General features: G+C 47.0%; 2 protein-coding genes across 9 annotated transcripts in view; both read right to left on the bottom strand.

The window, feature by feature from the left end:
- Positions 1-517: 517 nt before the first annotated feature.
- On the bottom strand, positions 518-5,437 carry DDOST (dolichyl-diphosphooligosaccharide--protein glycosyltransferase non-catalytic subunit). Its single transcript, XM_027443143.3, has 11 exons — positions 5,265-5,437; positions 5,040-5,150; positions 4,862-4,948; positions 4,182-4,285; positions 3,689-3,783; positions 3,222-3,315; positions 2,614-2,762; positions 2,187-2,334; positions 1,736-1,856; positions 1,485-1,591; positions 518-1,006 (listed from the first exon to the last, which is right to left on the bottom strand). The coding sequence occupies exons 1-11, from the start codon at positions 5,398-5,400 to the stop codon at positions 857-859; spliced, it is 1,302 nt and encodes a 433-aa protein (XP_027298944.2). The 5' UTR covers positions 5,401-5,437; the 3' UTR covers positions 518-856.
- A 312-nt stretch (positions 5,438-5,749) lies between these two features.
- KIF17 (kinesin family member 17) overlaps positions 5,750-24,596 on the bottom strand; it is a 28,375-nt gene continuing 9,528 nt past the window's right edge. For 6 of the 8 annotated variants that reach the window (XM_038166593.2, XM_027443111.3, XM_072026783.1 and 3 more), the window contains 14 exons: positions 24,323-24,413; positions 24,041-24,187; positions 22,912-23,013; positions 20,011-20,200; positions 15,809-16,261; positions 14,645-14,742; positions 13,880-14,027; positions 12,748-12,836; positions 12,495-12,619; positions 9,730-9,961; positions 8,198-8,456; positions 7,399-7,466; positions 6,814-6,934; positions 5,750-6,012 (listed from right to left, as the gene is read on the bottom strand). In XM_038166593.2, coding sequence (XP_038022521.2) covers positions 5,846-6,012; positions 6,814-6,934; positions 7,399-7,466; positions 8,198-8,456; positions 9,730-9,961; positions 12,495-12,619; positions 12,748-12,836; positions 13,880-14,027; positions 14,645-14,742; positions 15,809-16,261; positions 20,011-20,200; positions 22,912-23,013; positions 24,041-24,187; positions 24,323-24,413 — 2,290 coding nt within the window. In that variant the 3' untranslated portion in view covers positions 5,750-5,845. The remainder of the gene's footprint in view (positions 6,013-6,813; positions 6,935-7,398; positions 7,467-8,197; positions 8,457-9,729; positions 9,962-12,494; positions 12,620-12,747; positions 12,837-13,879; positions 14,028-14,644; positions 14,743-15,808; positions 16,262-20,010; positions 20,201-22,911; positions 23,014-24,040; positions 24,188-24,322; positions 24,414-24,596) is intronic. The other 2 variants (XM_027443113.3, XM_027443116.3) reach the window with 2 other exon arrangements.

Raw genomic sequence — 24,596 nt, forward strand, 5'->3', positions numbered from 1 at the left:
CCCAGGGTGCCCCCAGCACCGCAGGTCTTCCAGCTGCCGCCTCCCCTGAGAGCCTTCGCGCTGCTCCAACCCACCCGCGCCTCCCACCAGGCTGCAGGAGGGCTGTGGGGAAAGGCTGCAGGGCTGGTGGTGCCATGCTGGGTTATTTTTTTTTCCCCAAGCGGTGAGAAACATGAACATTGACTTGCTTGTGAGGGTCCCAGGAAGGCAAAGCGGCTGGAGAGGGGTGCAGCAGGATGGGGCAGTGCCCTCAGGCAGCAGTGAAACCCCCGCCTGCCCTGCAGGTACAGCGCTGCGGGGCTGGACTGAGACAGGGAAGGATGACACGGAGCCCCAGGAACAACGCGATGCAGCCCGTGCCGTACATCACCCCCGCTGTACCCGCTGCTTTCTGCACCAGGAGCAGGGGAGGATTCAGCAGCACAGGCAGCGCTCCCCTCCAACCTCCTCCCACATGCTGACCGTGGGCTTTCCTCATCAGAGTTTTGCTCAGTAATTCACTCACTTCAGTACACGGTGAGAGGAACAAGACTTTATTTTGAAAATGGAGTTAATCTCAACTCAAAATCATTCCAGCCACAGGGTGGGGCAAACAGAACAGCAGCACTGAGAAACAATCAAGGAGCAACAAGACCTGAGCTGTCACATTTCCGTGTTTGCAAACGTTTCAACAAATCCCGTTTTACTTCATTTTCTCTCTTGTTCATCAACCCATATGTAATAATAGTAATAAAAAAAAAAAAGCCCCAAACCAGTCTGGCACCTACCAGTCCTCACACAGTTACTGTAAGGGCCCCGAGTGCTGCCCCTCTCCACACGGTGCCAGGGAAAAGGCTCCTCCTCCCATAGGGAGAGCTCAGTCGGATTTCTCCTTTTCCTTCATGTGCAAGAAGACAATGCTGAACATGAAGAGGCCCACCATCATGGAGAAGGCTCCAGCGTAGTACGGGTACGCCGAGGGGATGAAACGTTCGTACTGCGTGTGCTGGAGGGGACGCACGGACACCTAGGAGAAAAGGTGGCATTCCTTTTGAGTTTGGTAGGACCCAGTAATGGATCAAGATAATCCCCTGCACGCACCTCTGACTCCCTGTGCTCCTCAGCACCTGTTAGGTTACTGAAAAGGCAATTGGGGACTATTTGTTTCTAGGGCTGAACCGCAGCTTTTAGCTGATCCCAAAAACATTCTCATGTGTCCCACATATTTTTAAAGCTCCAAATGCTCTACTCTGGAGGAAATACTTGCTCAGTTCAAGCCTACAAAATGCTAAGGCTCTCTGCACGGGCATTTGCAGTAACTATACACTTGTCCAAAGAAGGGGTAACCACAATTAGTTTCATGCACAGCTCATTTGCAAACCCCAAAATGAAAATAAAAAAGTCAGAAGTGCTGTAACTCCACGTACATTCAAGTACCTTGCATCTCAGTAACAACTTAACAGATATCCCTTTCCTCCTGCATGATTCATTCCCACTGTACTGACCTGGGTAGAGGAGTAGAGGTGGGTATAACCCAGGCGGTTATAATCCACTTTGAACTGGAACACTCCGTAGACATCCGGCAGCTTGAACTGCACGCTGTACTTGCCACCTAAGAAAGAGTCGCAACATTGAACTGACACAAGCAATTGGAAGACAGAAGCTGTGGAAGCCTTCACAGGTCTTCCTGCTACGGTGCTGCCATGCCGAGGAGAAAACATCTCGACGTGGGTCTGGAGAGGTGAGGGGAACCTACCGTTTCTCTTCAAGAAAGTCCGCACGAACGGATCGATGCGGACGAACTCCAGCTGGATATCATCTCCGTCAAAGGGAACCCACTTTCCATCAGAAAGCTTTTCAATTACGATGCTGTACTCCTGGAACAAACCCGTACATGAACAGGAGTCAGGAGCGATGCCTGGAAACACACCTGGACCCCAGCAGAAGACTCCAGAAGGGATACAGCCTGAAGTGACCAGGGAGTTCTCCCAGATTTCTTTTTCCAAAGCTGGTTAGGTAAGTTATCCCTCTGGGAAACACAGTCTAGGGATCAGTAATCGAAGCAGCTCTCACTAGCCAGAGAGTAAGTAAATATCTATGTTACAGCAGTAGGAAAAGGGATCCAACTACACTTTTCAGCTCCTGGTTTCTTCCTGCCCACACGACAGGAGCCTGTTCCAAGCAGGCCGCCCTGTGCGCAGCCTTACCACGAGATCGGTGACGGTGTAGGCATTAGGAGGTGCAAGTTCTCCCACACGGTGGTGAGACACAGCTCCAACGCGCAGCACGCCCTCTTCCTTGAACACCCAGCGCGACAAGGCAACAGCCAGCTCGTAATTACCAGTCTGCGAGTACCTAGAGATGAAGGAATGCAAAGAAAGTATGGCAGCCACTCTAAAAAACACAACACATGCCAAAAAACAAGCCATGAACAGATCTGAAAGCAAGAAAAAGCTATCCTGGGTTAACAGAGAATTATTTTACAAAGCACTTCATCCCTCAAGGCCAAAGCATTGGATCACACCCTATTTGCATTAAAACTTTTTGCTGTTTCCCGCAGCAGGAAACTTTGTTGCCTGTTGCCTCCAACTCCCCAAATATTCCTTGGGAAGGAATGCCCAGAAGCTAGTGCACCTCTTGGAGCCAGGAGTAGCTTTCTGCACAGCAGAATTGAAGAAGGCATCGCTGAAGAAATCCAAAGAGCCACTGAAAACAACACGAGCGTTGTTCCTTGCTTGGAGTCCTGCGATCAGAAGGGTGTTCTTCCCAACCGCATGTGGATACTGGAAAGGAGCATTTAAAAGACGTTTAGCCAGTTTATGGACGAGTAAAGAAGAGCTTGTCAATCTCCAAGTTATCTGATTTCACTATTGCTACAGGTTTGCTTCGAGGTGGAACAGTCTGACCACAGGGAGCATGCTTCACAGCTAAACAGAAGATAAGAAACTGCTCAGAATAACAAGGAATGGGATCCATAGCATTTTATTCCTACCCTCTCTGCCTGGGATGAAGCCCTTTAAAGAGGATATGCTTTGATCTAGGCTGATACTTATTCTAAAGTATCATTCATGCTGGATATTTTGTCACCAACAAAAAGCACAGAGGAAGAAAAATTCCCAGGGAGATATCAGGAAGCAGGTGACTTTCAAAGTCACCACAAGTGCTTTCTTCCAAGTTGCTGAAATGTGAGGGATTTCAACAAAGTAGTACAGCCCAGAAGAAGAGAAAGTCAGCGAACATACCTGAGTAATGGGCTTATCTGGGAAAAAGGAGTAAGAGGTAGAAGAGCCGGTCAGGATATCCAGCACCAGCGGGTTGTCAGGATCAGCCACCATCCTTGCAGGAAGAGGGAAAATGAGCAGCATGAACAGCCACGGGAATGTGCAGGCACCAACTAGGCTGCACAAACCTTCTCACCCTTGGATGTGGTGAGACAGCTGCAGAACTTGCACCCTTACAGAAACGAGTTACTTTCTCAAGGTATTCAGTCAAGCTTCATTAACTTCTATTAAGAAACATCACCAAGTCAAGATCTAAGCTGCCTGGGAGATTTTCTTTTCATTGTGATTCGAAATCAACACAGATTTCTCACGTTAGGAGTTCACCCTGCCCTTCGCTCACACTAACACCAAGATTTTTGTGCTGCTTCCCCAGCAAGTCACCTTGCCCCAACACCCTCCCTGTCCACACCCCGTGGCAGGTCACTTACCCAACTCCTCGGAAGAGGATGGGGTTCAGCGTCGTTTTCCCCACGATGGTGGGAGCCTTCAGTAGATTCTCAGCATCTGCGACTATGAGCGTGTGCTTGGAGGAAACAAGAGATCTGCATAAATGCACTGCACGGGCAAATGCATTTTTATGCACCTTCAGTAACTTTCAGGTTTTAGAAAAGCAAGCAACAGCTTCTTTTTTTGCTTGAAAGTTAACTTTGTTTTTACAGGCAATCAAAACTGAACGGTTTTTGGATTACAGCTGAATTAAAAGGCAGCATGCACACAGCTCTGTGCTATTATGTCAGCGCTCTGACTGCAGCATGACCGGACACTGTTAAACAGCACCACTTATGACTTTCTTAGGAACAAGCTGGGACAGGAGAGAATGGGTGGAAGAAAAAAAGGAAAGCAAGAACAGAATATTCATCTCTCAACTTTTCCACATCTGTTCTCATTAACAAAGCCCAGAACAAGCAAATACACATTTACCTGGCCTGGGTCTGATATATCGTAGTTGTGATGGTCGATAACAGCTGTCCTTTCCTCATCAAATTCTATCCCGCATTCACTGCCCAGCTCTCGCAGTGGATCACCTAAAAGGAGAAAATGGATTCTCTGTTATGCACCATACTCTGAAGGTCACAGTGACAGTCTCAACGCTCAAAATAACAAGTAAATTCAGCTCAAAGTGACACGTTTGGCACTCTACTGGCCAAACCCTGAGCATCACAACCTTTTTCTGCTAAATTCCCATTTAGAATAGGAACAAAGAACATATTTTTTTTATCCCAAGAACTATCACCATTTCTTCAGAGTACAGACCCTGCTGTTCACCACAAGAAGCTACATGCGTGAAGTACTGTTTAGTTAAATCCCCCTTCCACAAAGAGTGTAGAAAGTCGTTTCCTTCCCAAGCATGTGTTTCTGCGGTGCATCTGCCAAATGCAGAGCTGAAGGACGCTGCCCTACAAGCCTATCAGGTAACACATTTTGTTTCTCATCCTGTTTATTTTTCTGCAGGAGCTCTGGGTAAGGATGAACGAACTGTTTGATGGTTGCAAAGCCCGCGCAGGGCAGGAACTCGGTACAAGCAGCAGCCAAAACCCGCTGGCTTGCTGCTGACCCCCCCTCGGCTTGCTGCTCACCCCCTGACCAGGGCTGGCACTTACCGATGTCCGAGCTGGCAGCCACCAGGACGCTGCCTCCGCCGTCGATGAAGGCGGTGATGGTCTCCACGTTGATGTTCCCCCCGAAATCTGCAGGGGCACACACACCGCAGCTCCGTCACTCCCCGCCTGGCGCCTCAGCCGGCCCCGGGCGCCCCCCGAGCGCTGCCCCCGCGCTCACCTTCGATGGACGGCGCGAAGACGATGAGGTTGTCGTAGAGGAACTCCCCGTACTTGATGAGGGACAGCCCGGCGTCGTCCGCGGTGCGGAAGGTGAGCTCGAAGCCCCTGTCTGCGGCCGCCACACGCAGCGCTCAGCCCCGGCCCGGCCGCCTGAGGGCCCTCAGCGCCGCCACCGCCTTCCCGGCCCCTCCCCGCCGCCCCCCAGCCCCTTCGCCGCCCCTACCCGCCAGACTGCGGAAGAAGAGCGAGTGCGTGTCCCGCAGGCTGCCGTTCTCCAGCAGCACCAGGGTGCGGGGCCCGGCCCCGGCCGCCGCCGCCGCCGCCAGCAGCCACCACAGGCGCGCCGCGGCCGCCGCCATCTTCTCACCGGCGCCAGGCTCCTCAGGAAAAGGCGGGCCGAGGGCAGGCGGCCAATCGGCTCCGAGCCCGCCTCCGCCGCTGTCCAATCAGCGGCAGACAGCTCCGCGCCGCCGGCCAATCAAGGCGGGGCTCCGGCCCGGCCCGAAGCAGGGACGCGGGGTAAGCTGGGGGGGGGGCGGTGAGGGGCTGGGGACGCGGGTTCGAGACCCGGCCCCGCCGCTGCGCCCCCCCCCCGCCACACACACCCCGGGGGCAGGGATCTGAGCAGGAGAGGGGCCAAGAGGCAGGAGGAGAGCAGCAGGGAGACAGGCACAGGGCTGCCCGCACCGCACACACACACTCAGCAGCCCCAAGCCAACGCTGTCCGTGTTGGGGTGGAATTACAGCGCCAGGCCCCGCGCAGCTCCCCCAGCCCCGCAGTCCCCCCACATCCCAACCCCGCAGTCAGGAGGTGTCGCTGGCCATGCCGCCTTTGCCCCTTTTCCGCGTGGTTTTGGAGGCCGGTGGTGTGACGTCGAGGGATTCGAGGCGGAACGGACGGGGCTGGGGCAGCAGCGTGGCAGAGGTGCTGGTCACAGCGGCGTTCAGCCCCGAGGGAGCGGTGGGCTGAGCTGGAGAGGAGAGAAACATGGGCAAAAAAGGGCAGTAACACAATTCAAGGCTGGTTAAGGAAAAGTGAGACCTGGTGGGTGATAGTAGTGGTTGGGGGACAGTTGGACCACAGGAGCTTGGAGGTCTTTTCCAACCGCAACAATTCTCTGAACCTATTTATTCCCAGCAATGTTCTCCACGTCCTCATCAATGTGCCCCAGGCAGATTTCCCAAGGGCAGAGGGAGCCAAGCAAGTGCTCTCTGCTCTCGGAAGCTGCCATCACACACACGATCCTGGAGTGGACTTAGTTCTGCCACAGAGATCATCTGGGACCAGTATGGGGCCAACACATCCCTCCCCCAGCCCCGTTCTTCTCCACGTGCTACTTTTTGTCCTGTGTAGCCCCTGTCCAGGGGTAAAACGCTTTACATCTCCTGCTGGCTGACAACACCTATTTTGTGAGTAGGTGCAGCAACACTCTGGGGTTCTACAGCTATTTTTAAATTATCAATGAAATTAACATTTTTAATTAAAAACAGGAACAGACCTCATCCTGCAAGAAATTTCCTGTTAAGTTCAAGGGATCTGTATGTATCACCAACCAAGTTTTTGAATGTTCCTATTTAATTATCCCTACACCAATTTTCACCATGTCCATCACACTTGTGACTTAAGATTACGTCCATAGCAATCTGTAGGAGAATGCTGCAGGCTTGGGATAGTGCTCCCAAGAGAATTAGCACCCCATGAGGTTTATTCCTGAAAAAACAATATGAATGCCCACAATATATCAGACAAAAGACCACAAAGATGTGTTTACCTCGGTTCTTCATTGGATCAGTGTTAAGAATCTGGCTGGCTCGCTTGGATCGGAAGTAATTGCTGGCAATGCTCTCACTCTCGCTCCTGTTCAGCATCAGCTTGTAGCGGTCTTCCTCTTGCTGCAATCAGAAAGCACCGTCAGCAGCGCTGTACTCTGTACCAGCCCTTAGACACACAGGTATCCTGGGTTAAGGCTTAGAAATACCACAAACTACAGTAAATTGGATAAAAAAGCAAGCTCCTGGGCAGAGTGACACAGTGAAACGCACGTACCAGCTACACGGTCAAGCCTGGTTTGGGCAAAGCTGTGAGTGATGCAAAGTTAAAGCAATAAAAGCAATTCTGCTACCAGACCAGGAGGTGAATTGCCCAAAATGAACAATTTCTTGTCTGAGAACAAGGTCAGCTCTTGCCTGACACGCATCTTCAAGGGTCCTTTGCTAAACCTGCTGGCTGACACCAGCTGTGAGCACGTGCCTGGGCAGTCACCTAACTCTGCCCACAGCACACAAACCATGGCCATGTCTCGTGGTGATGTCTGAGCAGGACTTTTGAGGGCCTCAGGAGGAGAAATACAGCTTACCATTGGTTCTCCACTCTCAGCTGAAGGGCTCTTTCTGGCAGATTTAGACTGTGGCAGTGCTGGAACTGCTATGAGAAAAGCACAGCATTAAAGGGCTGTCATCTCTAAAACAATTACGCACTCCCTGATCCCCACCACTGCTCAAATCACTGATAATTAGGATAACAGATGCCTGGAGGAGCCGTACAGTGATTCATCTCCAGTGAGTGGTTTAGGATATGGATCAGCTAAAGCAGTTGCACATGGTTCAACAGCTCTTGTCTTGCAGGAATGGCAACGCATCTCCAAGGCTGAGGCAACTCATACCTTGGAATTACACAAGGACGCTGAATTCTAATTCTCAATCAACTAAATGCTGCTGTGAAGCTTCAGGAAAGTCATCTCACTTTAGCTTCTAAAGGTTTGAAACAGGTCCTATAGTATCACCCTTGTAGGACGTATTCATTAATGTGAAGTGTACAGATCCTAGGAGGAACAGCTTTAAAAAGGGCATCTTACTTGTTTAAACACTAGTTGTGATTTCACTCTGCCCAGAAGGCATGCAGAGGACTGCGCTATCGAACACAGGCAGCTTAGTGGGGAGCCCTGTGCCTGCTTCCCAACCCATATCACCTACTCAGCACAAATATTTGTGCAGACCTAGAAACAGGCAGCTTTGTCCTCACTAAATTATTCCTAGAAAGCCTCAGCTATACGTGGAACGTTTTACATGTGAGTGCAGTCCAAACACCATGTATCAACGTGCTGGTGAGCTCTGAAGAAGCTACGTGTGGTGGTACGATCCAGATGCTCCTCTTACCTGCGGGCAGGTGGGTTTTTTGAATGACAGGCTCTGGAATTTTCCAGCAGCCAGCCTCCTCATCCCAGACAGACTCATGCTTAATCTTCTCCAGATTGCTGTAGTTGCAGTCACGCCGGATGAGGGACTGCACCTGATCCAGCAGCTGCTGGAAGAGCATGGAGTCTCGCTCCAGCCGGCGGATGGTGTTGAGGTAATCGATCTTCTCCAGCTCAAACTCTGACTGCAGATCTTTGATCTCGGTCTCAGCAGCCTGCAGCTGTGTCATAAAAGCAAAATGGCGAGTTGGGGTTATAAAAGAGAGAGGACCGTGGGTTACTGCGAGCAGAAACATTTGTTAGGCGCAGAGATGGAAATCAGTCAGATGGTTTACTCAGAAGGCAAATAAGAGGGAGGTGACAATGCTACACGAAAATGAACAGCTTGGCGAAAGTGGATCAACAACTTCTACTTTCACTGTCCCTTTACACAAGAACGAGGAAGTGCTTACAGAAAAGCAACGGTGGAAAACAAAAATGCTACAAGGATTCTGTGATCTGGATTTATGCTCAACTGAAGCCAGCAATTTAACAAAATTCAAAAGATAAAACAGTTAATAAGCACTTACTGTTACCTCCCACTCTTAAAAACAAAAGCTTCATCAGTGTTTGGAAAGCTTTTTAATTTATAATTAAGAATTAGGATGAGATTTATCTGGAGAGATCATTCCACATCTGTTTTAATGGAAGACTTGTCATATCAAACTATAAATTACTGAGTCTTCAAATAGTCTTAAAATTAAACCCCCAGGTATATTCCGTGTCCTGTGCTAATAAAGTTGTGGGTGTTTCTAGCTTGGATGAAAAGGGTGGCATATTACTTTGATAACCTAAATACATCAAATCCTTCACGTGCAGATTTCTGGCTGCATATACACACATTTTTTGAAGCTCCTCCAAGTCTGCTTTATACCATCAGAGCAAAACTTATTTTCAAGCATGCCTAGTATTTAAGGGCATTGCTTTTATATATATAAATATTATAATATTTGCATGTTTGTTTGTTTGTTGTTTTCCTAGAGAACTTCTCACACTGTAATTTCTTGTGTGATGAGAACTGGGGCTGCTGAGGATGTAGCAAGCTGTGCAATAGGCTGCATAGGTCAGCAGAGGGAGTTGCATCCTCTCCCATGAACAGACATGTTCCTCTGGGCAGCGTGTTACACAATAAAGAGACCGGATTTTAAAGCCCTCGGGTAGGGATTTGAGAAGGCTGGAGTTGTGGAACAGCTCAGTGAGGGCAGTTCCATCCAACATTTCATAAAAATGCATGCAAGCACTGTGAGTACTAATGCAGACAGATGAAATATTACACAGCTGGACTCATTCTGTAAACATTAGCATAAAAAAAAAAAAAAAAAAGGTAAGCAGAGGAGGAAAGATGGATGCGGATGCATTGAACTAAGAAGTAAAAAAGCCATCCTGAGATTAACTCCACTGGATGCTCCCTAAATCTTAAGCAGGGATAAGAAGGAGCAGCTTTTGCAGGCTCACCTTTTTCTGCATCTTCTCCAGAAGTTTGCTCTTGACTCGAACCTCCTCCTGGATGGAGTCGTAGACATTAAGCAGAACCCAGTCGCTGCTGTCCTCATCAGATTTCTGTAGCGCAGTCACTAGCTGCATTCTCCGCTCATCTGCATACTTTTTCCGGCGTTTATGCTTTTCTTTGAGGTCCTTGTTTTTAGCCTGCTCCCCCCCTACCACCTGTTGCTCTAGCATCTGCAGCCTGGGAAAGACAAATGCTTCTCTTAGCTGAGCAGTACTGAGAAACATTTGTGTAGCTGTGAAGGATGCTCTTCCTTACCTGAATGACACTTGAGACCATGCAATACAGAAATAGTGACTTCTGCAGAGATTTGCTGCCCTGAGTAATCATGGCAAATTCCACTTTTAATAACAGTTTCCGTCATGTATACTCATATGGAGTTTCTAGTGACAGAAACACAGGTTATTCTGATCACCTCTGTCATCATGTGAGACTGAAAATCTGTATCTATACTCAAAGAAAAAAAAGTTTCATGGAATTTATCATTCAGTTATTATTTCTTGTTTTGAAAGTCTCTCAAAGCATACGCAGAGGGTGCCAAAATGATGAAAACGTATTTTAAATGGTGAAAAGTGAAGTGGCATGGCTACAAGCCATACCACAATTTTTCTTGGGACAACATCAGCCAGAGTTAATGGCATGGGTTACCTCAGCATCACTGCCTGGGTGCAAACACAAGATGATTGGCTTCAAATAAGGGCCCACATCCACACTGCATGGCGCCATACACTCTAGCACGGGTATAAAAAAAGCCCTAGAGAGTCAGGGCTCCCCTGTGTTCTTACAGCACCATCCAAGTAGACCCTCGTACCTCACACCAGGAGCGCAAGGGGATTTGTAAGTAGTCTGAGGTACAGTGAAACACTGCACAGCATCATCTGAACAGTGCTGTTCTCTTTAAAAGCAGTCTGGGAGCACGCCGCCACTCTTTATTGTGCTTTGTTCCACCTTTTAAGGGCAACAGTGATTTAGTCCCACTGATCTGCCCAGAAGGCAGATATGTACCTGACAAAGTGCTGAAACCAAGAGTCCCTCACCGCAGCCAGGCATTAGAAGAATTCAGATCCCAGGCAGGTTGCCCCTCAAACCACTGCATTGATGCTGCGAACAACACTAGGCACCATTTTCCCTGATGTGGCTCATACCTGTTCAGACAGGGCACACTGTGCTCCAGAACTGGTCTCTTTGTCTGCACTGGGATCTGCAGCAGAGCAAATAGCTCAGGTTTGCCAGCACTGGCTCAAATCAGAGAAAATCCCACTACTGATAAAAGCTCCACTGATAATAGCCTCTTAATTATCTTCAAACCCATCCAAAAGGGCTCATTCTCTGCCAGAGATGACCTGCTACTCTACTCCACTGCACTTGCCAAGTAGCCTTCAGTTTCATTTGCTTAATGCAGGACTGAATCCTGCTCTGCTGGGTATCAGAGAGCTCACAGCCATCCTGATGTGTAAAGCTTTTAAAAGGCGCCTTTGAAAGTCCCATACCTGTGGAATCAAACCCTCCTGCCTAACCTGCAGAGAACTTTTGATTTTAACAATGTAATTGGGAGAGTATTTTTATCTTGTTTATCACAAAAAGGAAAACTGCAAAAGGATTTGATATATAGTCAAAACAATTGGTTTCTTTCGAGCTAGCTCCATTAGAAAGAGACAGAATTGCCCACAAATTACAAACAATGTTATTTTAGATTTCTTAATAGCTCCTTCTTCAGCTGGGAGAGGCCCAGAGGAGCAAGCATGTGTCACAGGAGCTCACAGTGAAACGAAAAGACTTAGTTAAAAAACAGAATTTTTCAGAATCAAACTTTACCATGCACATTATATTTTATGCAACAGAGCAAAACATAGAAATCAGCAGGATTTCTGAAACAGCCCTAAACCCTCATTTTGTCTCAGTATGCTGGGTTGTCCTCTGACTAAATGAATCCTCTCAAGGCAGCTTTCACCTGGAGGAAAACCTTCAAGACAGGATGCACCTGAGATTGGCCAAGCACAAGACCTGACGCTGAACTCCTCACATCTCAATCATCAGGTCCAGGCCCTGAGTCTAACACTGCCCCTAAAATTTGGTTCTTGGATAATTTTGATGCCAATTCTGGCTCAAGTCTTGCAAACATTGTCAGATGCATGAGGCAAAAGTGATCTCAGTGACAATGAAGAGTCACAGAGGATGTAATCACATCCATCCAGATGCACAGCGAATGGCAGGAAGACCTGCTACCATACATATACTAATATTACAGCATTTAGAAAATGCTCTTCCAGAACATTTTTCCAAGAGGAAAAGGAGGCAACCTTTAAGTTCTTTGGGCATTTAAGCTCTGTCAGTAACAGCCAGGCTCAACTTTATAAACTATACCTGCAAAAATCCAAAGAAGGAACGACTTCCCTGTCTAAAGATCTAGGCAGGATTTGTTATCCAGAAAGCACACTCACTTTCTTCCACTGACACTGACTTCTCTAGATTTTTCTCAAAATTCTGGCATTTGGCATCAGAGTAGCATAGCTAACAGCTATTTACCTGTCCAAATAGGACAAAAGATAATTTTGGAATAAAGACTATACATCTGCCTAGATTTGTGCTGTGTGGATCACACTGCTAAAGCTCAACAGTTGTACTACCATGCAAGAACAGGATTGCTTCTTGCCTGTATGAGCTAATGTGCGATGCACAGGAGGCAGTTAGCAGCAGCAGCACAGTCACTGACCTGGCAAGCACCTGCTGCTGGTCTACAGGCACTGAAATCCCCTCCGTGGTGACAGCCACCTCTGCTCCAGCACTCCCCCTGCTCACACCACCAGTGTCTTGGACAGTCTGAGGCGCTGCTGCATCCTGAGGACAAGAGGAAATGAAAGGCTGCAGCTCTGAAAACATGCAGCATGAATACTGGGAGAGACGAGGCGTGACGCTACCCACTTGGGCATATTCAGCCCAGGAGGGAGAAACGGTCTGAAGGGTACCTTGACTGATACTGGTTCTTCATCCACTGCAGCAACAGAGTCTTCAGGCAAAGGTGTCTCATCAGGAGCAGTTTCAGTCCTCATAGCACCTGAAGAATAAAAGAACAAATACCCACAATTTAAGTAAGTGATGAGCTCTGCATAGAGTATAAACATCACATAAAATCTTCCCCAAAAGTCAAAAGCCGTCTGTCTGGGAGGAAAAGTCTGTTACTTACCTTCTTATGCCGTTGGTCAGAAAAAGCCAGAGACCCAGAGGGTCAGCTGAAGAATACAGATTTACAGGGCTGGGAGAGCCTGGATCCTCATGTTCACATAAAAATCTATTTCAGAGGCCTGGAAGGCGCACACTTGTAATCAGAGGGGAAAAAATTAACCTCTCACCTTAGAAAGTGATAGCATCAAAAATTAATATAGGTTCTAGAATTAATATTGGGTAACAGGTGCTGCGTAAGCATGTTACAAAACATGCTCTGAGGCACTGCAGAAGTATAAATGAAAAGCAATAATGAAGAGGATAGCTGGCAACAACTTAAAGGTGTGTGACAGGAATACCTGCCCTCCAGCAAAGTGATGGTGTTGATAATCCACCAGGAGACCAGGAGCTGCGTCAAATTTGTATGCGATGGAAGATACTGCTGCAGCCACCCTCATCTTGGGCATGTGAGTTGTGGGAAGCCAATTGGATCAAAACAGAGTGCTGCCTGCTGAGACCAGTCATCTCTGCAGTGCAAACCTCTGTTCTAACGGAACGCTGCTCTAAGGCAGAGAAAACTCACAGCTACGTGGGCAAAATTGCATTCTGTTGCCTCAAGGCTTACAGGGTAGGGCCAGGCTGGTCCTGACATGGAAAAGAGGTCAGGGGAGGAGGGAAGAGGACAAACTGGGACAGAGAGTCTTATGAATGGCCCTGGAGGCAGAGTTACTGCTCCTGCTGTTGGTAAGGGAGGGGTAGAGCAGAGGCTGCTGCTGCTGCCAGGCAGCACTTGCTGCAGTAGCAGTCACTGCCACTTCAGAGCGGCAGACTTTGCAAGAAACTGTCTGTTTCAGCTCTTTCCCAAAGCACAGTGTATGAACAGCATCAGGGAATTTTCAGCCTGTGCTGTGCACCCTCCACCTTCCTCATCCACACCTGCTTCCTTCCTGAGGTTCTCCTCCAGAGCAGACAGCTTGAGATCATAGCAATTCCTCAGGTTACTGATGTCCTCTTCGAGGCGGGCACGAGACTCCTGCTCTGCCTCATAGCTGGCCTTTAGCTGGGCCAGCTTCTCCTCGTACTCCTGAAAGGCACAGCAGAGCCTGATGCAACAGTGCTGCTCCTGACTGTACAGGAGGTCATATCTTACATTCACCCCAATAAAACTTTATTTTTCTTCACATTTTTCCGTAACTTACATCAACACAGTACTGATGAAAGGTGACTAATTAGCCCTAGAAACTGCTCTCTTAGGCAGATGTGATACCCTGGAGGAGTTTTGTAACAAGTAAGAAGAAAGTTTATTTAACTCCTTGTTCTTCCTCATGGCTCTGTCTCCCTTCTTTATCTTCATCCTTCTACTGTTCCCAATGTCTTTGTGTACTACTTTTCTTCCTCCTCTTAGAGAACAAATCTAAGTGTCACACGTAATTTCCCCTTTTTGTTATGTGTACTTCAAAACATCTTGGGAACCTCCACCTCTCTGGAGACAAACTGGAGTGAGTAATACTGAAATAAATGCTATTGTAAATAAGGCCTCCAACAACATATGTTCTGGCCATAGGAAAAGGCCCAAGACCAAAAAATATGATGAGAAGTATACTGGAAAGGCTGAACCACGCACCCCTACATTATATTATAAAAATATTACAAAACCCCACAAGCTTCAAAGACACTAGGCCATAGCCCCTTCTGACTTACTTCTCTGATCAGCTGCTTCTCTGCTTCAACATCTAGCTGGGGTTTGAGGGGGTGAGCTGGCTTCACTTCCAAGTGAGCAGTCTCGGCAGGTAGAAGGCCTGTGAAGCAAAGCAGAAATAAACATCACACACAATTATTGGGTGGGATTGTCTTCAGAATGCTTGGAAACAGAACAAAGAACCTGGCTACGAGCAAAGAATATCTCAATCCGCGTGCTCCTTTAAACTGCACTCATGTGCCAGCATCTGTGCTGATAAAACGCCTACTGGCATGGGACTCCAAAGATGTGGGGAGAGGAGAGAGCACTGAGCAGAGGGGGAAAGGTTTAAGCTTTGGGTATACGAAAGCAAATATAAATTTAATCTCTGTCACAGAGTAACAGAAGACCTGTTTCCAGGGCTATGCTAACAGATTTGGAAGATAAAATAAGCTGGGAAAGAGATAAGAAGGCAAGGAAATTGCCTCCTTTCTTCACAGCTGTTTTTGAAAAGTGGTAGAAAAGGGAAGAAAAAAATATTACTGCCTTATTCTTCTGATAAAAATTATCCTTTTTAGGGTACAATTCTCAGAAGGTGATCAGGTCCCTAAACACTGCTCTTACCCATTTATTCCCGTGTTTGCTATTCCTACTTCAGAGCAAAGAGTGGGTCTGCTGAGGCTGGGCTGAATCGTCAAAGAGAGGACAAGGCATTCTGTAAGCAACATTGCTAGAAAAGCAAAACTTTCCTTGTAGCATCAAAAAATCCATGGTTTAGAAGAACAGGGGCTGAATGCTATAAAGAATTTTACGCTACTGTTTCTTTATCATCTTTGTTCTGCCAGCTGAAACCACTCTGAGACTGACCAAATTCTAGCCAGAATGACCAAGAAGAATCGAGGATTGGAATCACATCAGCTTTTTTTTTATTTATTTATTTATTTATTTTTTAACAAAATTTGTTGTTCTTGAAAGCTAGAGAAAATGCTAGTGAATTCAGATGCTCTTTACCAGTAGAATAAGGTCAGTTTGGCAACAGTAAAGAAAAAGCACATTACTAGAATGGAAACCTCTTCCTGCAACAGGTGAGGGGAAGGTTGAGGCAAAATTTGGTGAGCATTGTATGTGGAAAAGCACATTTTTTTTTGGTCAAAGATAAACCTTTGGAGCCACCAGGGCTCTCCTACCTGGCAAGTTATTCGCGTTCATCTGTTCAGCTAGAATGGCCTTCAGTTTCTTAATCTCCTCCTGATATTCCCTCAGCAGAGCATCTTTGGGGTCCTCATTGATAGAGGGCTTGTTCTTGATGTTTTTTGCTCGATTAGCATAGCGCAGAGTGCTGAGGCTTTCGTCATAGTTGTTATCAGCTGGAGATAAGCATGCTATCATCAGGGTCTTGGTATTCCCTCCAAGGGAGTCTTGCAGCAGCCTGGTCAGCTTCGAGTCGCGGTAGGGGATGTGTTTGCACCTGCCGTCGACCAGGGCTGAGATGACATTGCCCAGAGCAGAGAGGGATAGGTTGATTTTGGTGGCCTCTTTGAGCCGCTCCCCTGTGGCTCCAGTTTTTGACTGTCTTTCACTTCCTGCCAGATCCACTAAATTGAGTTTTGCAGCCCTAAGGTGGTCTTGCCCTCTCTCATCTGCAAGAAAATAATTCTGGGTTAGGATCTTCTCTCAAGAAGCAGCATCCTGGCAGTCAAGAACAAGAACTTTGGCATTACATTTCAGATCGAGCCCTGTTCTTTGTCTGCATTTGGGCCCTAATTCCTTTAAGTAAATACCTGCTTAATCTTAGAACTACATGTTTTAGTGCTTTCCTGAACAAGACCCTGCATGGTAAAAATTCCTAACTGTTCTTACGATCCCAGTGAACTCTAAACACACACACACACACACACTCACTCTCTCTCCACATATTTCCACAGAAGCTGAGTGTTTAGAATTTCATGCAAAGCCCTCAGCAAGTAACAAGATCAGACCGTGACTTTATACAACTTCTTTTCTCCCCAGATCGCATCATGCAATTAAACAATGCCTGAGCACTGGAAAAAAAAAGAAGGGAGGAAGCATGAAATGAGAACAGGGGTCAATGGGCAGCAGCTGGAGTAAGGCTGGATGGAGGGCACAGGCAAAAGAGCAGGCTATCTGAACACCTACGTGAGGTGGAGAGGAGGAAGGCAGAAAGGTTCGCGCTGCAGACCACCATGGAAAGGCTGCAGTAACCACTATGGTGGGAAACAGTTTCTCCATGAATTCCCAAACAAGAGCATTTCAAGGCTGGAATCCACCCTACCCTAATCAATGGATATATTCAAGAAGTTTCTTGCTATGCTTCAGAAGAACAAGTACGTTCTTCCTAAGCATCCAAATACCACCGGGGACGGCCACCTGGCTTTCTGTCCCGAGACAGCCCAATCGCTCAGAAAGCCCGGCAGCTCTCCCCCTCGCCCATGGAGCAGCGCGGTGACTCAGCTCACAAGCATGCTCAGCGGCATCTGTTCCTCCTCAACAAATGACGTTCTCAGTGAGAAAGTAAAATGAAGGAACACAGGCAAGAAACAGAACTCCCAGACATCAGGCTTGAGCTCGGCCCTAACCACCTGGATGAGGAGCTGGACCTCGGACCTCAGTGAGCGAGGAGTCCGACACAGTGAACTGGTGCCATTCCCATCGTACCACGTAAGGATAATAGGAGACGTGAGCTGAACTTCACAGCCAGCTCCCCAGCTACCGAGAAGCACACCTCATGCATGTGGTGTCTGCTTCCTTGACCTGAATTTTGAGACACAATTAACGTGATGACACAAATCTGTGACTAAGAGAGAGTGGGTCCAGTTGCTTTAGGGACCCTTCAATTTCGCTGGCTACTTAATTTTCCCAGGTTCATGGAGAGTTTTTATGAGTGAAGATACACTTCTCCAAAACACAGATTGCTCTCCAAAGCACAGGACCACACTCTTGAATGTCCATGCCCCAGTCATTCCTCATAATTGCAACCCAAGTTCAAGGGAAGAGCATCTTTAATGCTCCAAGCACAAATTCCCACCAGAACCCAAGGTTTTAACAGTCTGACCTTTTCCAGACAGACTTCTACAAAACCTAACCTTGAATTTAGTTTGAGTTAAACTTCATGAATGCAGAGAACTCCTAAACGTGAATAATGAATAATCTGATGCATGGGGGAAAGTTAAACATTTTACAGTAAGCATGAAAAAGAAAATAAAATTGATTGCCCAAGGATATTTCACTAGTTACAGCAATAGGCTGTTAACTGCACAACCTACTATTTGCAGCAGAGCGTTGTTTCACTCCAGATCTTTGTGGCATGTCAAGACATAGGAAAACTAAAAAAAATAAAAAAATAAAAAAAAAAGAAACACAAAATGGATGGAGCTTAAACAGAGCACCCTCTCACCATTCTTTCTGAGCGCCAGGGTAAGTGGACAGTCATAAAAAACAGGTTTTCTAACTCTTTCCTTCCCTCTCCCAGTTTATATAAACACTGTCAGGCAATTAAAAAGTTGTTTTGGTTCCTGCCAGTCCTTTTACCCAAGAAGGCTGTTTGTTTCAATCAGGGAGCTTAGTGGTTTAGTATCCATGGGGTAACGAGGTCTCCAGACTATTGCTGAAATGCCTGCAGCAACCTGAAAGCCTCCCGTCTAATTCTCGCACAACCCGACAGCCACTTCTGTGGCAGAAGAACTAAAAAGCCTTCCTGTTAACAAATCAATCCCTCAGCACAATGTAAAGAAATAAAACATCTGCCACACCACTGTAAAATCAGATAGTAACTTGCATATTTCATGCTTCCACAGCCAGAGCCTGGTGTTTGCCTTAATCCTGTTTCTGAACTTTCACTTTTTAAGAGTTCACATAACTGTGAGGAGATCCGTTAAAATATTAACTGCCTGAAAACTACAACATGCTACATGCGTGACTGGAAAATAAGTTTGAACTTGCCCGTGCATCTCTTTGAGATGACAATATACCAATGCAGTTAACTATTTCAGCTAGGGATTACAGCAGTAGAACCATCCAGCTGTGGGAGGGTGCAAGAACTGTCAACTCTCTCCTCAAATATTCCAGCTGTCTTCCATTCAACTGCCAAAACTTTGTGCTTCGCCACCTCCAGATGATCAGTAACAAATCTTAAGGCAGAAACTGAGGAACTGGGGAAAAGGTAAAAATTGATTTGATTTAAATGCAGACAAGGCAGCACTGTCTCGCCTGTATTCACTTTTAACTACAAGCGAAAGCGAGCTGCAGAATTTCCAGTTTGATGTCTGATGGCGAGGGTCTTGGGACACAATTTAGGTCCAGGGATTACACAGAGCTCTGCCAAGGAGGAGGTGAGACCACAGCCAGACAGCAAAACTGTCCCCCAGCAGGCAAAACCTCTGCACTGCTGTTCTGTTGTGCGTAGCAAGCTTCTAAAGCTTTACATCAGATAAATTGTTGCAGAGTAGATTAAGAGCCCTGCACCCAACACAAAGGAGTGTAAATATTTCATTTTCCTTGTTAGGATTCAAGTTGGGATTTGATGGACCCAAATAATGCAAGGATTAGCATCCACTGGCTGTGCTAATTGAGAAATCCCAAAAATCCCCCACACACCCATTTGGGTAGATGAAAATGAGGTACTGTCATCAACATCTGGAACTACAACTTAGGAAGGCATTGTGTAACCTTCCCCATGACTGAAACAGCTGAAGAAAATGCAGTCAAGCTGTTCACAGCCTCAGCTGGGGTCAAGGACCAGAAAGAAATAGGAGCTTAATTCCTTTCTTAGTCCCAAGAGAAAACCTTTCAAGGTCCTTGTCCAGACCCAGTGAGGCAGCTTTATCAGCTAAGGAAATGCCAATGGAAATGAGCTACTTGGGAAAGGAAAATTAGTCACCAAAACATTATTAAGGGACTCTTTTATTCTATCCTTAAACCCAGATTAGCTGTTTGCTTAAAAGATGTGCTCCACGATTAAGCTAAATGAAGGAATCACTGGGTGAAGTGATCTGACTTGCACTCTAAAGAAGGTCAGACAAAAGAGATAATGATACGAGTTTCTCCAGGCTTCACAAAGCCTGTATTAGCTCCCAGCCATTGTATGGGCTAGTTTTAGCACCCTTTGCTGGAAATAAAGGTTTTAGAAGATAAAGAAACAGAAGGAGATGAAATATGTTTCCAGTCTGAGCGTAAGATATTCCTCTCCCAAGGGGAATGGAGGAGACAACATTTTGAATACGCAGCCATTTCACTCTGTGAAGCTTGTCAATGTCAGGGCACAATTCTATGGGACCTAAAATCATTTAGGATCTGAATTTTGCTGGGGGATGCCTGGTCAGACTGCACGCTCTGCTAGCCCCAGGCGTGACGCAGGACTTCCAGCACCTACCTACGGTGCAGATTTCCATATGGATGGTGAAGATGGAGTGGGAGCGGGACGAGTCCTTGTTCATGAGGGTGTAACCCACTGCTCGGTTCCTCCAGCCCATCTCCATGATCCGCTCGCACTGGACCACGCTGTGCACAGTGTGCAGAGAAAGCCCCTTCACGTACACCCCCTTCTCATGGTGCTCCTTCAGCTGCAAACAGGGACAAGGCAACACAGGTCACAACATGACACCAGCACCACGAGAAGGCACGCTGGGAGCCACCTGCAAGCTTGCAGGCTACATGCATTTCGTGTGTGGAGAAAGAAAAAGCACTTACATGAAAACCTCAGGGTGGCAAAGACGGTATTGTTAGTTACTGAAAAACACGAGACTAATTTTGAGGGCTGCCATCGGCCTGCTGAGCGTCCATACCTCCTGACACCTTCAGTGGGAGCCAGATGCACGCAGTAGGTGGCCATCCTTGGCATGCCCCATCAGCAGCTGCAATTTCAGCCAGCAGCTGCACTTGGTTGCAACCAAAAAAACTCATATTTCTGAAGCAGGAATGAAACCACACAAGAAGAGGGAACCACCTTTACGGTTCTGCAGCCAAAAGGGATTAATGTTAAGGGGTTGCTGCTTGATTCATTCATCTCCCAGGCCACAAGAAACCCAGCTTCTCTGCACTGAGCTGCCTTCTACCTCCCCTATTATTAAGCTGCATATTTTAAAAAGAACTGAAATGTTTTTCACCTATTATGGCAAAATCTCTAATATATCTTCGGTCACAGGGAGCTTTTTAAAATCAAAGCACAGATTCAATAGTCACAGATATTGTTACCAGTGCTTTACTGAACCCCTCCGCTCTGAGAGGGCGTCTTGTTCTCACTGACAAAATTCCCCCAAATCACACCCATCACGCACAGGCGGACTATAATAATTCTCCACATTAGTTCATTTTTTAGATGCTTTAAAATCCTATTCAGGCACCTGGATAGAGACAGTGTTAAATACCAAATAACACCTTTTCAGAAATTACTAATCGTGCAGAAGAAAACATACGGCATGTTAATAAATGATTGAAGACTTGAACGATCCATCAAACCTACATAAAAAACACAAAACAATCAAGAGATTCCTGCACTCCCACACTAGCCCCCTCTGAAACTCCCTCCACACTGGGAATTTTAAACAAGCTGAATTCATTTTCAACAGCTATGTTACGCCCCACATCCGCTGAGCTCATAACTACAATTCTATCTTTGTCATGTCAGCTGGGATATCGAGATAGTTGTCATGACTCGGTGTCACGGATGCGATAGATCCCACAGTTGGCAGTGTCACCCCCAAAGAAGACCTTTGGGTGATGCACAAGAAGATCACAAGAAGTGATGCAAAAGAGCGTGTTTGCTGTAAGAAAATCTGTGCGTAATGGAGAAGAACTGGCTGAAACCTGAACTCGACAGGATTTTAGCTGTGTTCCACGTCCACCGTAAAGCCACAACTGCCCAGAACTAAGAACCAGTTACAGGGCCACAGCCTAACAGGTTGCACACCGTGACTTTTGACTGTGCTACAGGACAACCCCACAGCTGGCAGGGCTGCAGCTGGGAGCGCTGCAGAGACCTGAGGGAACACCCAAGCGGGGACACGGCTGTCATTTAACTCCATGGCAGCCTGACCAGGGCATTTTTCTAGCAAAGCTCCTTAAGACCTGCTCTTCTCAGGGTTTCATCCCACAGCAGGCAACTGTGAGCCTCAGTGCTTCAGACTCAACAAAGCCACTGCTATTAAAAGGCAAAGGAACAAACAGAAACAGGATTTTGGAGGAGAATCAGGGGCCAGGCCCCAGCACGCAGCAGAAAGCGGTGGGTCAGCGCAGGCCTTCTGTCCCCGCAGGACACGGCTCGATTAATTACTTGGCTCAGCGGAGGCAGCAGCAGCCAGCAGCTGTGATGGGGTTTCCCTGGAAACTGCTCTGCCCAAGTCCTGCCCTCCCGGTGCCAACTGCAGTCGTCATGGAAACGGTGTCACTGCTGGTGCGGAACAAAGGATGGGGATCTGCGCCTCCTCAAGCAGCCAGAGCCCCCTTCTCCCTCCTCTCCCCCTGCGCCCACACGCGAGGAGCGCTTGGAAAGCGAAGCAGGGCACTGCCCGCCAGGGGATTTGCCTCCCCTAAGGCCAGGAGCCCGTGGAAAATTTGCCCTGCAAGGCTCAGGGAGGCACTTTGGGTCCCTCGGCACCGCAGCGCTTCTGTGCAGCAGATGGTGCTAGTGCCTCGGCTTTCCTCACACGGGCAGGCCTGCAGGGGAGTAAATTAGGACATGGGATTTGCAGGTCCCCCCGGGAAGACGTGCAAAGAGATCCGCAAAGCCACCAAGAGGCAAATTTTATAAAAATCAGCCCCTTGATTAGAATTTCGGCGCATTTCCCTTCTTGGGAGCTGCCCTCCTTGCCCGTGCATTCCAATGGGGAGTGATATCTGCTCTGCCCTCTCAAGAAGGATCAGCCTTTTTTTGTTTTAAACAGATAATGAGATCATCCACAGCTACGCTGGATCAGATTAAACATTTATAAGGCGCAGAATCCTCCTGCTTTAGAGACGAAGAGGATTAGGAAGAAATTGCCCCATGAGCAGTTTATTCCTTTCTTGTCCTGTAACCATTTTCACACAGCGTCTGCTAAGCTACTGGCCACTATCAAGCAGGACTCGCCTCTGACCAGATCCTGTTCCTTCTGCCACAGAACTTTCACTAAAATCCCTTAAAATCTCCTCCTGGCTTCCATATTCATCACTATGTTTATACTCTGGCATTCAGCTTCTGACAGAACATTTTCTTGCATTCCTGTGAGGCATATGTGATAACATTTATCTGAGCAAATTAAAGCACATCCTAATTAAGACATTGACTCCACCTCACCTCCAACTTCTGCTTGGTATCAGCTCCTAGAAGGTCTCGTACATCTTCATTGTAAATCTCCAGGTAGGAAGCTCTCACCAAGAACTTGGTATTTTCAGCACACTGCACAAAACAGGAACGATTTCAGGAGAAGGTTCTCAACATGAAGGCAACCAGGCAGCCCACATAAATCCTCAGCGCCAGCTGGGTGCCTACCTCCCTTCAGCACCTCATCAAATCTTCCATGGCATTTCATTCCCAGGTGTGACTACTCAACACACTTGCTATAGAGGCTTCCAGACCTTAAACTTCTCAGGTGCGAGTCCATAAAGTCAGCAGAGATGCGGGTGCAGGTCATCTGCCTCTCATCCTAAAGCAGAGGCTTGTGCATGGTCAGTATACCCAAAAGTTTTCTGGCCATAACAATTAGAGAGGACATCTTAGGTGATTTCTCAGAAGCAGACACCTATTTTGCAGACCCTTGCATTTGGGTGGATTATACACCTGCTGTCCAGTGAAAATAATCAGGCATCTAATGATATGCAGGACTATATTATGATAACCTGTCAGGGTCTATACTGAGATAATTTAAATGCGATACTTGGAGTTAAATTAGCACCACAGCCTTTTCTGTCACCCTGCATAAAAATATCATGGTATTTTACAGTATCTGAGACTGAAAATTCACAAGAACCAAACCTTACACTGCCCTGACAGCCACACAACACAATTGTACCGGTAGTGCAACTGAGACAGGGGAGGAAAAGATGCTTCCAGAAGTGAAGAAGCAGATAAATGGTACCGCTTCACTGAGAATCTAAAGTCCCATGTGACCTGGTTCATTCCTGTCCAGCTCTCTGCCTGCTCTTCTACCAATGCATTTAGGTTTAAAAACAGTGTTTTGGTTAAAGCACTTAACTGGGATGAAGATCAGAGCACTAGTCATAGCTCTGTGACAACTGTGATTTTGGGAGAACAGAAGAGCAGAACAGTATGGATATTACTCCTCTACTTTCCAGAAGGGCTGCCAGGATAAATACTTTAATGCCTGTGGCTCAGAGAGTATGACACTATAGAAAACGCAAAAATCATCTTTTTAGATACCACACAACGTTACAACAGGATCTCTTTCACATCATTACACACCTACCTGGATGCTCTCAAAAATGTGTTCAAATGCTCTAGGTATAATGCCTTTCTCTGTAGAAGGATCCACAACCCCCTGCATGGTAAATGACTTCCCGCTGCCAGTCTGGCCATAGGCGAATATGGTGCCATTGTAACCTTCAGTGACACCCTGGAAATGGAGAAAAGACAACAAATGGCCGTTATCCTTGGCACAACTAGAAATAAGTCATTCAGATTCTCTCCTGCCTTGTAAAAGGTATTTTAAAGGAAGATCTGGAAGTAAACAAAGCAATGGCTGGGCAACCTGGAGGCGAGTGAAATGCAGCTGAGATGCTTTTTGAAACTGCTGTTGAAGTCTCTCAGGTTCTTGAACATGAACTTGGTTAGACACGTCACTGAAATGGAAAGATGAAAGGGTACAAAACTAGAGCATGAGAAAAATCTTAATAGGCCATCAGAAAATTATAACAAAATGCATTCTATTACCGTATAAGTTGTCAGTTTTCTCTCATAATAGAAACCTTGAAGAAACGCAAGTGTTGAAAAAAATGGAAGCGTGGCTGACAATGCTTAGACGA

This window comes from Anas platyrhynchos, chromosome 22, assembly GCF_047663525.1.
Source record: "Anas platyrhynchos isolate ZD024472 breed Pekin duck chromosome 22, IASCAAS_PekinDuck_T2T, whole genome shotgun sequence".
Classification (NCBI taxonomy): Eukaryota; Metazoa; Chordata; class Aves; order Anseriformes; family Anatidae; genus Anas; species Anas platyrhynchos.

Bases quoted from the DNA above. Each gene is read 5' to 3' on its own strand.
- DDOST (XM_027443143.3), bottom strand. From the start codon at position 5,400: ATGGCGGCGGCCGCGGCGCGCCTGTGGTGGCTGCTGGCGGCGGCGGCG. The intron at 3,784-4,181 runs GTAAATGTGTAT...GTTTCCTCCAAG, and splicing joins ATATATCAGACCCAGGCCAG to CACACGCTCATAGTCGCAGA. The intron at 1,592-1,735 runs GTAGGTTCCCCT...ACTCTTTCTTAG, and splicing joins GACTTTCTTGAAGAGAAACG to GTGGCAAGTACAGCGTGCAG.